The sequence below is a fragment of the Plecotus auritus genome (assembly GCF_963455305.1).
Source record: "Plecotus auritus genome assembly, chromosome: 4".
NCBI classification, from domain to species: domain Eukaryota; kingdom Metazoa; phylum Chordata; class Mammalia; order Chiroptera; family Vespertilionidae; genus Plecotus; species Plecotus auritus.
In genome coordinates, this window is record NC_137775.1 from 176,386,085 (window position 1) to 176,401,126 (window position 15,042).

The following is a 15,042-nucleotide window of genomic DNA, read 5'->3' on the forward strand; positions in this document are numbered from 1 at the left end:
AATCCAAGTTCAAAAATCTCAGGACCTTCTTTCTGGCTTAAGACCCAGATCTTTCATTGCACAGAGAAAATCAGCTCCGATCCTCAGAATGCCTTTCCTTCACATGTCCCCCTCAATGTTCACGTAACCCAACCTTTCCTGAAGTTAATTCATTATGCATTGTGTCCAGTTCAATTCTGGGTTAGGATAGTTTTTCTTTTTAAAAAATAATCTGTTGAATATTTTGAGTATGCTCACTAAATAGGTTGTTTGCTGTGAGAGCTGTGTCTGCTCCAACAGTAGCAAGGAAAATTACAACTAAACTTACGAATTTGGGTCAACGGGAGTTTGAATTTGCAGTATGTTTAAGTGTCAGTTGTCCAAATAAATCTTAGGTATAGTCATTATTCATGTTAGTCCTTAAAACAAAACAAAATAAATGTCTCCTATATAGCAGTAACAGAATCTGAAGAGTTTATCTCCTGAATCCCAATTTTTGTTATTTTGTTATTTTAATTATTGCCAAATTTAAAAATTCCAACTTATATAAAAATTTAAGGTAATGATTTGTACTTTGAAAGAAAGTAAAGAAGGATGCAACCACTATGGAGACTCCAGGTATAGATAATGTTGTCAATTACATTCTCTTTACTAGAGTAACTTAAACATTTATTATACATTATACTCAGGACCTATGTATGATATATTTCATAACCACAATTCAATATAAAATAGTTCTATATACCTTAAGGTAATTTCACAAATTAGGTTTTCCCAGTTTGCATGATTTTGTTTATATTTTTATGTTTAAGATTCCTTCACATCATAAATGAGTAAAATTAACGTTGGTTTGTCATATATTTGGGTAACATTCAAAAATAATGCTGGCAGCTTGATAAATGTGGAAAATATAACCGAGTTTACAATGTGGAAGATGGATTTGGTGAAGAGGATAGAAAAAAAAAAAACTTTGGACATGTGCCAACTATGAGTGTAGGACTTGTGACTGGTCCTCCCAGAGTTGAAGATGGCCAGGGACTCCAGGGGACTAGAGGACAGAGCTTCTGCTCTTCCCAGGAATTGTCAACACCACAAATGAATGTCCATCCAACATGCCTGGCCATTTCAGAAAGCAGGCCAGTTATGGAAATAAGCTGCAGCTGATAGAGGGGTACAGCATTGTGAACACGCCCCCAAACCAGGGCACTAGCAACCTGAAGGCAGATTTTATTGCATATGAATGACAATTGTGAACTTCCTCCAACGAATCACCTCTCTCTTCATCTCCCCCTCACATACACACATTCTTTCTTCCAGTGGTTTAGGTTCTTATCCTACTCCTGTTAGCTTTATCACTTTCAGATCTTAAGTCACTAAATCCTAAATCCTTTAGGTTCTCATCCCTCAGTGAAGAACCTCATCTGCTGAAATAACATGGTATAATGAAAGCAGATGAAATTCATACACAATGTAGTATACCATTAACATAAGCTGCCATTGCTGTTATTATTGATATCATAATTATCACTATTATTTTAATTCCTCAGAGTAATCCATGCAGGAAAATACTTGGCAGGAAACAAATTAGAGAGAGAACTAAGATATCCAACAGCCCAGCCAAAAATAAAGAGAAAATCAAGCACAAATCTCTATTTAGTAAACAATAATTATTCTTTATCCCAATATTGACCTGGAAAATATCCCTGGAACACTAAATTGCAATTAACTATTAATTCCCCAAATTGGTTATGAAAAGTACATATTTTCTAAGAGAGAGTACATGACCTAAATATTTCTAAACCTTGAGTCTATTTCATCAATGGTCTCACAATAAGCTCCCTTTCAGATATGTATGCAAATAAAATGTCTATAATACATAAATAGAAACCACATCCAGAAAATGGATTTTCCAGAAGTATGGCAAAAGCATGCAGTCATTGTTGTGGGCCACTCGTAGTTATTGAATACCTAACATATATAAACCCCATTTAAGTATTACACTTGATTTTTATTTATTTATTTATTTTTTTAAATATATTTTATTGATTTTTATAGAGAGGAAGGAGAGGGATAGAGAGTTAGAAACATCAATGAGAGAGAAACATCAATCAGCTGCTTCCTGCACACTCCCTACTGGGTATGTGCCCACAACCAAGGTACATGCCCTTGACCAGAATCAAACCTGGGACCGTTGAGTTCGTAGGCTGATGCTCTATCCACTGAGCAAAACTGGTCAGGGCTACACTTGATTTTTAGAACAACTCTGTGAGATAGGGAGTAGTATTGCTATCTTACAGATGAGTTAGCTGATTGCTCAGTGAGATAATGTAACTCACTTAAACTTAAAAAACTAGGAAATGCTAGAGCTAGAATTTGAACCCAAGTCTTCATACCTCCACAACCTATTTTCATTTCATTGTGTCATGCTGACACCTCCAGTGAAATAAATGTCTCTTATTTTTAAACTAGAGGCCTGGTGCACGAATTTGGGGCTGTCTCGCCCAGTCCTGATTGGGGCCGATCGGGGCTGGCTAGGGAGGGACCATGGGAGGTTGGCTGGCTGTGGGAGGGACCATGGGAGGTTGGCTGGCTGTGGGAGAGCACTGACCACCAGGGGGCAGTTTCTGCATTGAGTGTCTGCCCACTGGTGGTCAGTGTGTGTCATAGCTACCGGCTGGTCATCCAGTCATAACAGTCGCTTAGGCTTATATATATATAGATGTCAGGCAGCTATAAGAGTAACTGAACAAAAGGAACTTCTGACCTTACAAATCCATTGTCAAACAAGGAAGTCACTTGAAGTTGGAGTTAGGTTTATGGTGGTAGATTTATGCTTCCCTTAAGTTTCAATATTTCCTTCAAGTAGTTCTTTTGATCCAGGATACACATCTTGGAACCAAAGGCTGGTGTTTTGCCTTAAAACTGTGCAGCAGTGCCTGGCTTAACTACCTTCCCCTCATGATTATCAAGTTCTACCCAGCAGAGCTCACCAAGCTTAGTAGAGAATCAAGAGCAGACTTTTGTTGTTGTTGTTAATCCTCATCTGAGGATATTTTTCCATTGATGTTTTTAGAGAGAGTGGGAAGGAGGGGGAGAGACAGAGGGAGAGAAACATCGATGTGAGAGATACACATAGATTGGTTGCCTTCCACCCACACCCCAACTGAGCTGGAGCCTGCAACTGAGGCACATGCCCCTGACTGGAATCGAACCCCAGACACTTCAGTCTGCAGGCTGATGCTCTATCCACTGAGCTAAATCAGCTAGGGCTTTCTGGACACGTTTAAAGCTGGTCCCATTCTATTTAAATGAAGTAGATCTTTACTCACCAGTTTTTATATAAACATGGATTTGCCCTAACAAGTCCCGTCTCCTCAATTCCCCACAAACTGCTTTGTTGTCCCTTCCATGATCTTACACATGGTGATAGCAATCTTAGTGCATCTTATCTCCTCTGCCCACTGGAAACCTACCCAATCTCCAATGCCTGGAAAAAGTTCTCCCTGCAGGAGGAAGTCATCTTTGACCCCCACTGATAACCTCTCATTTTGAATGAACTATGTTTAAATATGTTGTTTTGTGTCTTCCTGACTTGCCCTCATAATATTTAACAAGCAGTTGAGATGTATTCGTTCATCTTGTTTTTAAAGCTAAAGCTTAAGCTTCAAAGGTAGGAACAACTTATTTGAATATCTCACTCTCTTCTAAGAACAGGGGTTTGAGTTTGTTGACCAGTTGACTATGCCATTCTCTACTGGAAAATGGATACAAACACTGATCAAGACCTGGCCCTTATGCCATACTGCCTGACTCAGACACTCAGGAGTGGGAGGAAATAATGAGAATAATAACTCCATTTCCCAGGCCTCAGTGAATGACTTTTCCTTAAAATATTTCCACACAATGCAACAGTAAAAGTACATATTTTGAAATAAGACTGCCAGGCTTTAAATACTAACTCAGCTGATGAAATAACAGTGAGCACTAGATAATTTCTTTTCTCTACATAGACTTTATAAAATACTAGCTTCTTCACAAAGTGAGTAAGATTAGAAATAATAATGTATATCAAAGCATCTGAACTGTCGTTAACTATTAATAAATCATGACTACTGTTATTTCTACAGGAATTCTTACCATTTGTAGCAACCTGGATGGAATTAGAGAACATTATGCTAAGTGAAATAAGCCAGTCAATGAAAGAAAAATACCACATGATCTCACTCATTTGGGGATAATAAAAAACATTATAAACTGATGAACAAAAAGATAGATACAGAGGCAGTAAAGCATCAAACAGACTGTCAAATTACAGCAGGAAGGTTAGGGAGAGGTGGGGGAAATAAGAGATCAACCGAAGGACTTATATGCATGCATATAAGAATAACCAACGGATGCAAAACATTGGGGGGTGAGGGCATGTATGGGAGTGGGATGAGGGGGGCAATGGTAAGATATGTACACATATAATACCTTAATAAAAATAAATAAATAAATAAATAAATAAATAAATAAATAAATCATGCCTACTGTTATTTCTACAGGATAAATAGCTCAAGCCACTCTGTCTCCCAAGGTGATCTACTGAATCACTAATATTTTCTTTTATCCTTGACCACATAATTTTGTCCAATATTTTATGGACAAATGGAACTTAGAATTGCTTCTCAGTAATCTTAATACTGGAGCTAAAGATCATGGACACTAATTAACATTATAAGAATCATTATTGAAATACAGATATTTCATTGATGTATCTGCTAATATAACATATAGTAAACACTGCTTCAAAAGCTACATGGGTAGTTCAAGCAAAACTATACAAGCCTCTAAGATATTAAGTATCATTATTAGAAGTATTAATTTGTACATTTACTTTAACATTATGAGGACTTTGATTTATGACATAAATAGCAGTTATGATATCCTCAAGTTGGAGTTGCCTAACTTAGATAATTGGCTCATTTATCCAATTACGGAATGTTTTTATGATAGAGTTTCTATCACCCTCACTATTTCCAAAAGAAAGCAGCTATTTCTCCATTCAGTTTTATCTGATGTAGATATTTTGGTACATTTTTGAAGTTGCTAATGTATTTACCTGAATTAAATCAAAAGTTAATTAGCCAAATACTATACATTAAAAAGAAAAGGATGAGTCAAACTAGAGTTGATTCAGGGGCTTGGGGAAATGTTGAGAAGCAGTGTACCACTGGTGTGCTGTGGGTTCCAGACAGTCATGGATCACAGGAGGACAGGAGACAAAAAGAGCAGCTGATGCTCCCTCAGCACTTGCTCTGTGCCAGCGTGGTCCTGCCAGCTTTGTAAGCATTGCCTCAGCTTCACTGCAACTTCACAGCAGCCCATGAAATAGTGCTGGTAATGCTCCCTGGACTTAGTGAACAGACACAAATTACCTAGTGCCACAGTGACACCGAGAGAGATGTGTGAATCCAAACTATCACTCAATTTGAATAAAGTATTTGTACATTAGATCTGTATGCATGAGGGCTGTGTGGCTTTGAACATCACAGATGAAGTGGTCACACAGTTTTTTCTCCCTGTCTGTCTCTCTCTTTCTCCCAGAAAGATGATCCATCATAGACCTTATATACCATCATCTAATTATTCTGGCATTGTCTATTTGGTGTTAAAATACACATCTATCTGCAGAGTGACCATCTGGTTATTTGATTAAATTACTAAGAAAATGAAGTATTTTGAACAACTCTGAACTTAGTTATCTCTATATATAAAAGCCCAAGTGACCATTATGATCAAACTACCAGAACGACCGGATGACCCACTGGTAGCTATGACGCGCACTGACCCAGACCTTGCTGCTGGGGCCCTGACAGCCCCGAATCTGGTTCACCCACACCCCAGACCCACACAGGAGGGAGGAGGGAGCCTGATTCCTCGCGGAGTCAGCCGTTGGTTAGCTTGCTGCTGGGGTCAACCTCCTGCGGTCCCTCACCCAGCTGGCCACCCCCCCCGCCCCCTCCAATTGGCCCCGATTGCCAGCCAGGCCGAGGGGTCCCACCATGCACAAATTCAAGCACCAGGCCTCTAGTTTAGGTATAAAATGCTATTTGAATGAATACCATTTCTATGCCATATATATATATATATATATATATATATATATATATATATTTAGTGCAGTAGTAAAATAAAAGTTTGTTCACTTCAGAAATGAATGACCCAACATTATTTGAACATAACCTAGATGTTTTTTTCTTCCTTTGGTGGGCGTATTCTAGTTTTTACTGAATTTTCCAGACAAGCACTTCAGCTGGGATGGCTGGGCTATGCTCTTACCTACCAATCAAATTAAGTATTATCTCAGGGCAAAGTAAATGTACAAAAAGTTACATTGCTTGGCCATATTCAAAGCACATAATGGATGATCTGACTGATAATTAAGTCAATGCAGAGAACCAGCTTGAACATTTTAGGCAAAACCATTCAAATGAAAGACTGGCTTTATTTAGATTGTTTGTATCAAACAAATTGTCAACAAGTAGATGACTGAAGGTGACCGAGGTTCCTTGAATAATAAGCACATTTCCCAGTAGTTTGGCTTGGTTAACTTATTTAATTGCCTATTCTCTAATTTCCCTAACCTAACCCCCAGTAGATAACAAGTAGCACTTGAGAATAAGAGTGTATACCAGATGAGAAAGAGATTCTTTACCTGGGCCCTCAGAGTTTATATATAGGCTTTATTATATCCAGAAAATTGATCAAATTGGTCCATATGTTCAAACAATACTATTTATGCATGGAGATATATCTATGAAATTACACACTAAATTTACAAGTGTGTCTAATTTAGATAATATGACAGGAGAAAGAACTTCAGTTTTAATTCATTCTAATCCTTTGAAATGAGAATTTATTTGTTAATTACTTGCATAGTTAAAATTAATTTAAAACAAGGTATAAATATACATTGTAATTTTTTCTTAGGATGGGATAGTGTTTTTATATATATTTTGACTCTGACAAATAACGATATATTATCTGGTCAGAGACACACTAGCTTCAAATTTTGCACATTTGAAGTAACTGAGGGATTTCTTTCACTTGATTGTTTCATTTTGTTTTGGGCAGATTTAAATATTAAAAATAAGACTTTGGAGCAGCTATAATTCATATATAGCACATCATTTGTATTGCTATGGTATGGATCAGAATGTACAGTAGGTGAATTTTATCACAATCTTAAAATTGGTTGAGTTGTTGCCATGGTGAATCAGGCGTCCACACAACAGGCATGTGCCTTGATTATGTTATACATTTCACTCACCTAAATTATCAGATTTATTAAGCAGATAAAGTTATGATACACAAAACAAGTATGCTCCAGAAAAATAATCAATAAAAACTTTATATGACTTAAATAAAACATTTTGAATATTATAAAAGACTATGTTTATATGTGGGGTGAACAGGGTTTAGAAAGTTCTTTTAATATACTTAGTTTATAGAATGATTATCAGATATACATAATGGAATTTACCATGGGATATATCAACTACAACTCAGAATCCTGACAGGTTGTTCTGGGCATGGCCCTCTGAATCTCTAGATTTCCAACTGTCAACCTAGAGCAACAAAATAAAATTCTCTTGGACCCATGAATCTGTGTGCTAGTAAATACAGTCCATTCCCATTATAGATAATGCACTGGAGACTGAGAAAATACCTATCACACAGCAACTTGGAAACATAGCCTTATCTATTTAATGCCCCGCTAATACATCTTACACATCAATTATATTTCACATGACAACGTTTTTTCCAAAGCAGTTTACTCAATGGTTCATTCATTGTTATCTGACAGTTATGTCTTTTATGCTTTTAATGAGGTGACCATATATCAGCTATAAAAAAGAATCAAGAAGAAGCAACATACTACAAAGGCATTTATAGCTTTCTTTCTCTAAGTCTAAATGATTTTTTCCCCTTCTAAATGCCCACATCTTTTAAACTGATCGCAGACGCACCCTTTGCCTGATTATAAAATAGAGACTGAAAATAGTCTGTATAAGTATCAGTTTCATTGATTTTACTAGTAAGTCCTTTATCTTGGTACTATTTTATTTTTAAGCCATCTTTTATTTATATATTTAACATTTTAGGGGCATATAATCAAAATAAGTATCCACATTCTTAGTGCATTTGACCTAGACAAAAAGCTTATGATGCTGGGTTCTCTGCTAGTAAGAAGCAATCTTTTCATAGTACAGTTTTTATTTTCATTGACTTCTAAAATTTAAGTCAGAAGTCTTGTAATAATGATATTAATGTGTGAAAAAAAATCTTCATGCACCAATCAAAAAACACACTCTGATTATAGACTATGGTTATCCTGACAGGTTATTATAAAATATCATCATGTGTTCATAAATAACACAGACTTTTAATTCATAAAATACCAGAAAACTGTCTAGTTTTCCTTTGCCTCTCCCTGGAGTCTTTTTAGAAAGTAAGAATTGCTATTATTAATTTTTTAAAATATTAAGAAATAAATCCATTGCCTTGAACTGGCGAACAACCTCCCATGATCTGGCCCCAACCACTCTTCCCAACCTTATCTCTTCCTCACAAACCTACACCCCAGAACAATAGAGGAGCCAGTTCTTCCTGGGACATAACGCACTCCATCCCAGGTGTTTGCCTTCATTCATGCTGCCTGAAAGATTTTCCTTCCTCCTGCTCTTCTCTGCCGGTCTGTGCACCCAGTATTAGCTGCTCACATTTACTCAGTGCTTACTCCATGCTGTGCTTTTTACTAAGAGCCTTATTTCATTTGTGCCTTCTCACAACACGGTTTACAATGTATGAGGAAACTCTGGCTAGTCAACCACATAGTAAATGGCAGATCTGGGATCTGTACCCAGGTAGACTCCAGATTTCACACTGTGCTACATTACTCAACACTGTGATACATTAATTCCCAGTAAACTTGTAAGATCAAGAGAAAAATAATCATTCTCCCATGGATGTTTCATTGGCCATCCCCACTTCTCTTCCCTTTACCTGCCCCCGTATCTCTCTGAGGCCAAACTCTAATGTGTCACTGAAAAGTTAGTGACATACCTATCCATCATGTTTCCTTTACTAGGCATTCTGATTCATCTCAATAGTCTTGGTGCTATACAGTAAAATGCCTTGCACACAGCAATCCCTCTATAAATGTTGGTTACATGAATTCATCATTGGCAGAATGAAGAGATAATTCAAACTGGATCAGAAATGACCTCTGAAAAATGATTTAAAAAATCAATTTAGCAAGCCTATAATTTGATAAACAATGATCACAACTTGCTATGGATTCTTTCACAAATTTGCTTTTTTAATTTGAGTTCATAAAAGTGACTAACTGTTTGGGCATTCTAGTTTCAAATCCTTTCATTCAATCACATGTAGTTTTTAAAATTTTCTACTGAGTCAAAACTATTGTTCTAGGATCATAGGTGAATTTTGGCTACTCTAAAGAACCAATTAAGCCCTAGCTGGTTTGGCTCAGTGGATAGAGCATCAACCTGCGGACTGAAGGGTCTCAGGTTCAATTCCAGTCAAGGGCACATACCCAGGTTGCAGGCTTGATCCCCAGTAGGGGACATGCAGGAGGCAGCCAATCAATGATTCTCTCTCATTGACATTTCTATCTATCTCTCCCTTCTCTCTTTCTCTCTGAAATCAATAAAGATATATATATATATATATATATATATATATATATATATATATAGATAGATATAGATATATATAGATATAGATATATATAAAGAACCAGTTAAACATGGAAATAGTTCTTTATGATAATGACTACATATATAACTGTTTTATTTGCTTTTCACTAATCCGATTCAAATTTTCATTTTCTGTATATACACATATATCAACTCATCTAGATAACAGTAAATAGTTTGGGAAGAGGGATACAAATAATTTAATTATTTTTCTTACATGATGTCAAGAAAATGTAACTTTTTAAATTCTTAAATAAAAACAGGATACTTCAGTAATATTTAGAGACAACTTAAGTTTGTTCACTCAATCTCTTACATGTCAGAGGGGAAGTGTTTTGAAAAGTATTTGAGGCTTCTCCCTCATAAGAAATAAGTCCATTGTCTTGAACTGGTGAACAACATCCTATGATCTGGCCCGAAAAGATCACATTTTCTTCCTCTTGTTTTAAATGTTGACATTACATTTCATTTTTATAATTGTCTGATAGAAGTTTTAGAGTATGACTATTTCTGTTAATTATAATAACTACAACTCTCAAAATAATCACTACTACATATAAGACATAATGTCAGATTTAAGATTTGCCTTTAGACTTTCATACTTAAACTTAAAATATTCATAGGTAAAATTGTATAATAAAGAAAAAAGTAATTATTCAGAGGTTGGTAGTAAGTTAGTATTGCATTTAGAACAAGGATTCTTGGAAGAATTCACCATTAGAATTGAACACCATTTTTCTTGTAACTTCTGCAATTTAAAAACATTCACTTCACTTTGAAAAATTATAATATTAAAACAAATTTTCTAAAGCAGAATGCTTTAAGAATGCTAGAATTTTAAGTGTGCTAGAATTTCCCTCAAAAATGAATTGCTTTGTAAAAACTTATTTGAACTCATACATGATCATCTTTTTCTCAGTAACTTAAAGCACAAGTAACTAAGCTATGATTGCTAATTATGCCCATTGATTATCAGGGATAGAATAACATCCCATAAGTTATCTAAAGTAAGATGGAGCTAGAGACCCCAAAGAATAGAGCAGCTTTATACATTAAAGGAGAAGAAAAGCTGATTTTCAAAATTAGGCCCATACTAGGAATAGTGCTAAGTTACTTTATTGATTCTTGGTGGAAGCGATGGGTCTCCAAGGCTTTCCTGGAGACTCACCCAAAGTAAATAAACAAGAAGCTCTCTGGGTCAGCCATCTGACCTAGAAAAGATGATGGCATTTTCTCTGAGCCTTAGGCACTCTTTGAGCTAAGTTATTCTCCAATTAGAATGTTGTTAAATACCATACCATTTGTTGTTCAACTTATTGCCTAGAACTTGCAAGAGAGTTTTTAGAAATGAAGTATAGGAAGCTAGCATGGGAAAATTCAGAGCAGTGTTGTTGTTTTTTTTTGGGGGGGGAGGGGATAAAATGCTCCTTTTACTCACACCACATTTCTCTTTTTGTCGTACTGGTATTGCCTTTCGTGTCCTCAGACATAAATGCACAAAGTCTACCCTTGCTTGTTCCTGGTACACAGCAATGATGTAACACTTTCATTTTGATTTCCCTTGTAAAAGAAACAGTCTGCCCCTGACAGGTGTGACCCCGAATCAGCACCACCGGGCAGGCTTCTGCAGATTCAGCTGGTGACAAGGGGCCCCCTCCCCAACTTTAAACAAAGGCATTTAATTTGGTCTTGAGTCAAGGTAAGGAAGAAAAACAAAAAACAAAAAAGGAAAAAGAAAACAATTGCTGGGCTAAATAAAAAGACAACGTAAAGAGGCATAGCCCGTCCACATGAACCTACATGCAAGCCCGGGAGCTTTAAGCTTTTCTTCCCCCGGGGGGAGGTGACTAACGCACGCACACTGACCATCACCTTAAGGAGGTAAAGAGAGTGAAATGGCTCAACGTACACACACCCCGCTCCATACCGGGGACGAGTCGCCGAGCTGCGGCTTGTGCTGTCGGAGGGCCAGGCTGAAGCTGACCGCCCCCACGGCCACGCTGGACACCCCCAGCCCTATCTCCAGCACGGAGAGCACCAAGAGGCTCCCAATAATCTGGCCGCTGGTGCACATCCTTCCTCGGTCATCATTCCTTCCAGATCAGAGTGGGAAACCGACCATCCACCTTCTTTCTTCCGCTATCCTCCTTCCCCCTCCCTCCCCCTACCAGACCCCAAAACTTTTCCTTCTTCACCAGCCGAGCACTATCCACAAGGACTGGATTTCCAGGACCGGAGACCCGCTTCCTTGACCGGGCCAGAGGCAAGACAGCCGCTCCACTCCCGGGCCCGTTCAGATAGGGATCGTGGAAGGAAGGATCCGTGGTCGGAGTCCAAGACGGGAGAGGAAACAGGTCGCAGGGTTTCCAAAAAGGAGCCGGAAACCTGGAGCAGCCGGGAGCTCCGAGCGCGGCTCACGAGGCGCTGTCCAGAGTTCTGCCGCGTCCTGGTCTCCGCAGGGAAACCCGCTCCCTCCTTTGCCTCCCAGACGGCCGGGCTCCCCTTCCCTTTCTGGCCAAGGAGATGAGCTTTGCTTCCCGGAGATGCAGAGCCAAACTGCTCAGAGCCTCTCTCCCTTGCACGCCCGCCCCTCTTCTCGCCTTTGTTTTCGCGGCACCACCAAGTGCTCCTGCCAGCCCCCCGTTCCCCAGGCTGAGCGGGCGGATGAGATTCAGCACCACGTGCCTCGCAGTTGCTGTGTGGCCAGAAAAAGCAACCTTGTCTGATGGCCTTTTCCAGTCTGGGTTTCTTCGCCCTCCTCCTCGTCCTCTTCTTCCCCCTCTCTCTTGATCTGCTTCTCTCTCATTGCGGTGACCTCATTGGGATTGAAGGGGTTGATGGAGGAGGGAAATGCTTGGTCTGTTTGTGGGTCTAGAACCAATACTCTTGGCTGGCCCTTAATTGGTCTCGTTTTGGGACCCTAAACTCAGAGACAGGAGGGATCCCCACCTCCGCATCTCCCCTACTCGCTCCCTTCTGGGCTTCTATCCAGATGGGAGGGGAAGGGATGCATATGTCAATGGGGCTCCTTCGGTGTAAAACACTTGTACGTGTATGCGAGGGTAGGGTGGGGGTGCAGTGGGCAAAGAGAGAGCACAGGAGATGGAGAAAGGCCAGACCCCTAAATTCAGTAGGACTGAAGGACCCTCGCCATGGAACTCCTCTCTCTGGAAGAGCTAGACTCAAGGAGCATCCACTCCCCTGTCACCTTTCTTGTCTGGGCGTGAGGGACATGCAATTGGCCGGGACCACACTTTGGTGGGGATGTGGCCAGCAGACCCTTGCTGTCCCTGTCCCCTGTGAGCACTGCTACAGCTTCTAGGGTGCGTTCCCTGATGGAGCAGGGCTGGGACCCTGTGTGCTCACTGGAATTTGGGAGATGTGTACATTTAAGTACTAACTATATTGGAAAGGATGCTGTTAAAAACAGGTATCTGCCTAAATGCACAACTGTTTGACAGTCTACTGTCGAGAGAAACATATGGGCAGGGCCTAACCTGCACTTGGGTATTTTTGTGAGGTAGTCTGATGCATAGGGGACTCTTGAAGCCTGCAAATCGCTGGGTCAGGACCCTGTTTTCACGGCTCTGATTTTATCCCAGGAAAATCACATGTTATTTCATCAAGGAGACCCAGGACATGGAGGAATGAGAAGGTGTTTTGGGGTGTGGATCATCTTTCTTGAAAAGTGGGTGCCCCAGTTGGAAATGGATTGAAGGAAAATAGAAGAAAGGAGGATTGATTTGGACACATTAGCAAGACCAGGGTTACGTGACCTCTGAATACATGCAGACCTGTGCAGTGCGGGCACCTCTCTCTTTAGAAGCTTCTTTTTTAAAAGCCCCATTGATGAGAACACCAAAGCTGAGTTATATACAATTGCAGCAGCTTCTGTTTTCTTCAATTTGAATGAATCGGGGCTTCTTTCATATTTTAATTCAATTTTACACTATAATTTACTTTTCTTATGTGATGTTTATATTCTACATTTAAAAAATTGAGTTTTCTTCCCTTACAAATAAAATAGAAAGGATGGGAGAATTATGTTACTAGGCCTGAAAGAGTCTTCAGTTATTGTGATATTTGGAGAACTAATACATTGATGTTGACTAATGAGTGGATTCATTTTTTACTTCTTAACAACTAAATCCACCAAGCAGTCAATTGTTAGAATCCTTCAAGTAGTTTGTGACTTTAATGAAACATATTTTATTTTATTTAAATCTTCTAGAAGTCATCTAAATGATCCAATTTATATGTGGAAATCATGAAGCATCTCACTACCTAACTTTGCTTTGTTTTAAATCATTGCTGTTCTTCTTTTTTAAAAAAATATATTTTTATTGATTTCAGAGAGGAAGGGAGAGGGAGAGATATATAGAAACATCAATGATGAAAGAATCATTATCAGCTGCCTTCTGCAGGCCCCCTACTGGGGACCCAGCCCACAACCCAGGCATGTGCCCTTGACCAGAATCGAACCTGGAACCCTTCGGTCCGCAGGCCAGCGCTCTGTTCATTGAGCCAAACCAGCTAGGGCTTCTTCTTCTTCTTCTTCTTTTTTTTTTTTTTTTTGTATTCCCCATTGGGAAGAGAATAACAAGCTATACTTATTGTTAAAATATAACACAGACATATAGAAAGAAAATAACATATAAAGGGAAATGAATTTTGTAGAGAACATAGAGGTAGTGTTAACAATAGATGAAATTCACAGAGAGAAAAATGAGCAAATCATGTATTGTGGTTGAATTTTTGTCTCTGAATGTGACAGAGAGAATATATTTAAATACCCCAAAGTCTAGTCATATGCCTCAATATAATCAATCTTGATTGATCCTTTATTATTGGTACAAAATGTAAACCTTTTTAAAAAATATATTTTATTGATTTTTTACAAAGAGGAAGGGAGAGAAATAGAGAATTAGAAACATCGATGAGAGAGAAACATCGATCAGCTGCCTCCTGCATACCTCCTACTGGGGATGTGCCTGCAACCAAGGTACATGCCCTTGACCAGAATCGAACCTGGGACCTTTTAGTCCACAGTTCAACGCTCTATCCACTGAGCCAAACCGGGTAGGGCCAAAATGTAAACCTTTTGAAAATCGAATGTACATGAAAGAAATTAAATTCATCTTCATGTATTACTTACTACAATAAGTGACACTAAAATGGAAATATTTGTAGGAATAAAATAAAAAACTATCACCCATAGAAGAAATTACTGTTTTGTGTTTAAAAACATGAGGATCAATGTTGTTAAAACTTTCAAAAGAATATGACATGCCTGTTCTGG

The 15,042-nt window shown here is 38.6% G+C and overlaps 1 protein-coding gene across 6 annotated transcripts in view; it reads right to left on the reverse strand.

Annotated features, from left to right (window-relative positions):
• Window positions 1–12,570, reverse strand: part of TMEM196 (transmembrane protein 196) — a 50,449-nt gene extending 37,879 nt beyond the window's left edge. The window contains exon 1 of one of the 6 annotated variants that reach the window (XM_080663411.1): window positions 11,671–12,570. In XM_080663411.1, coding sequence (XP_080519537.1) covers window positions 11,671–11,817 — 147 coding nt within the window. In that variant the 5' untranslated portion in view covers window positions 11,818–12,570. Of the gene's footprint in view, window positions 1–11,652 lie in introns of all 6 variants that reach the window. The other 5 variants (XM_080663412.1, XM_080663410.1, XM_080663413.1 and 2 more) reach the window with 5 other exon arrangements.
• Window positions 12,571–15,042: the final 2,472 nt, after the last annotated feature.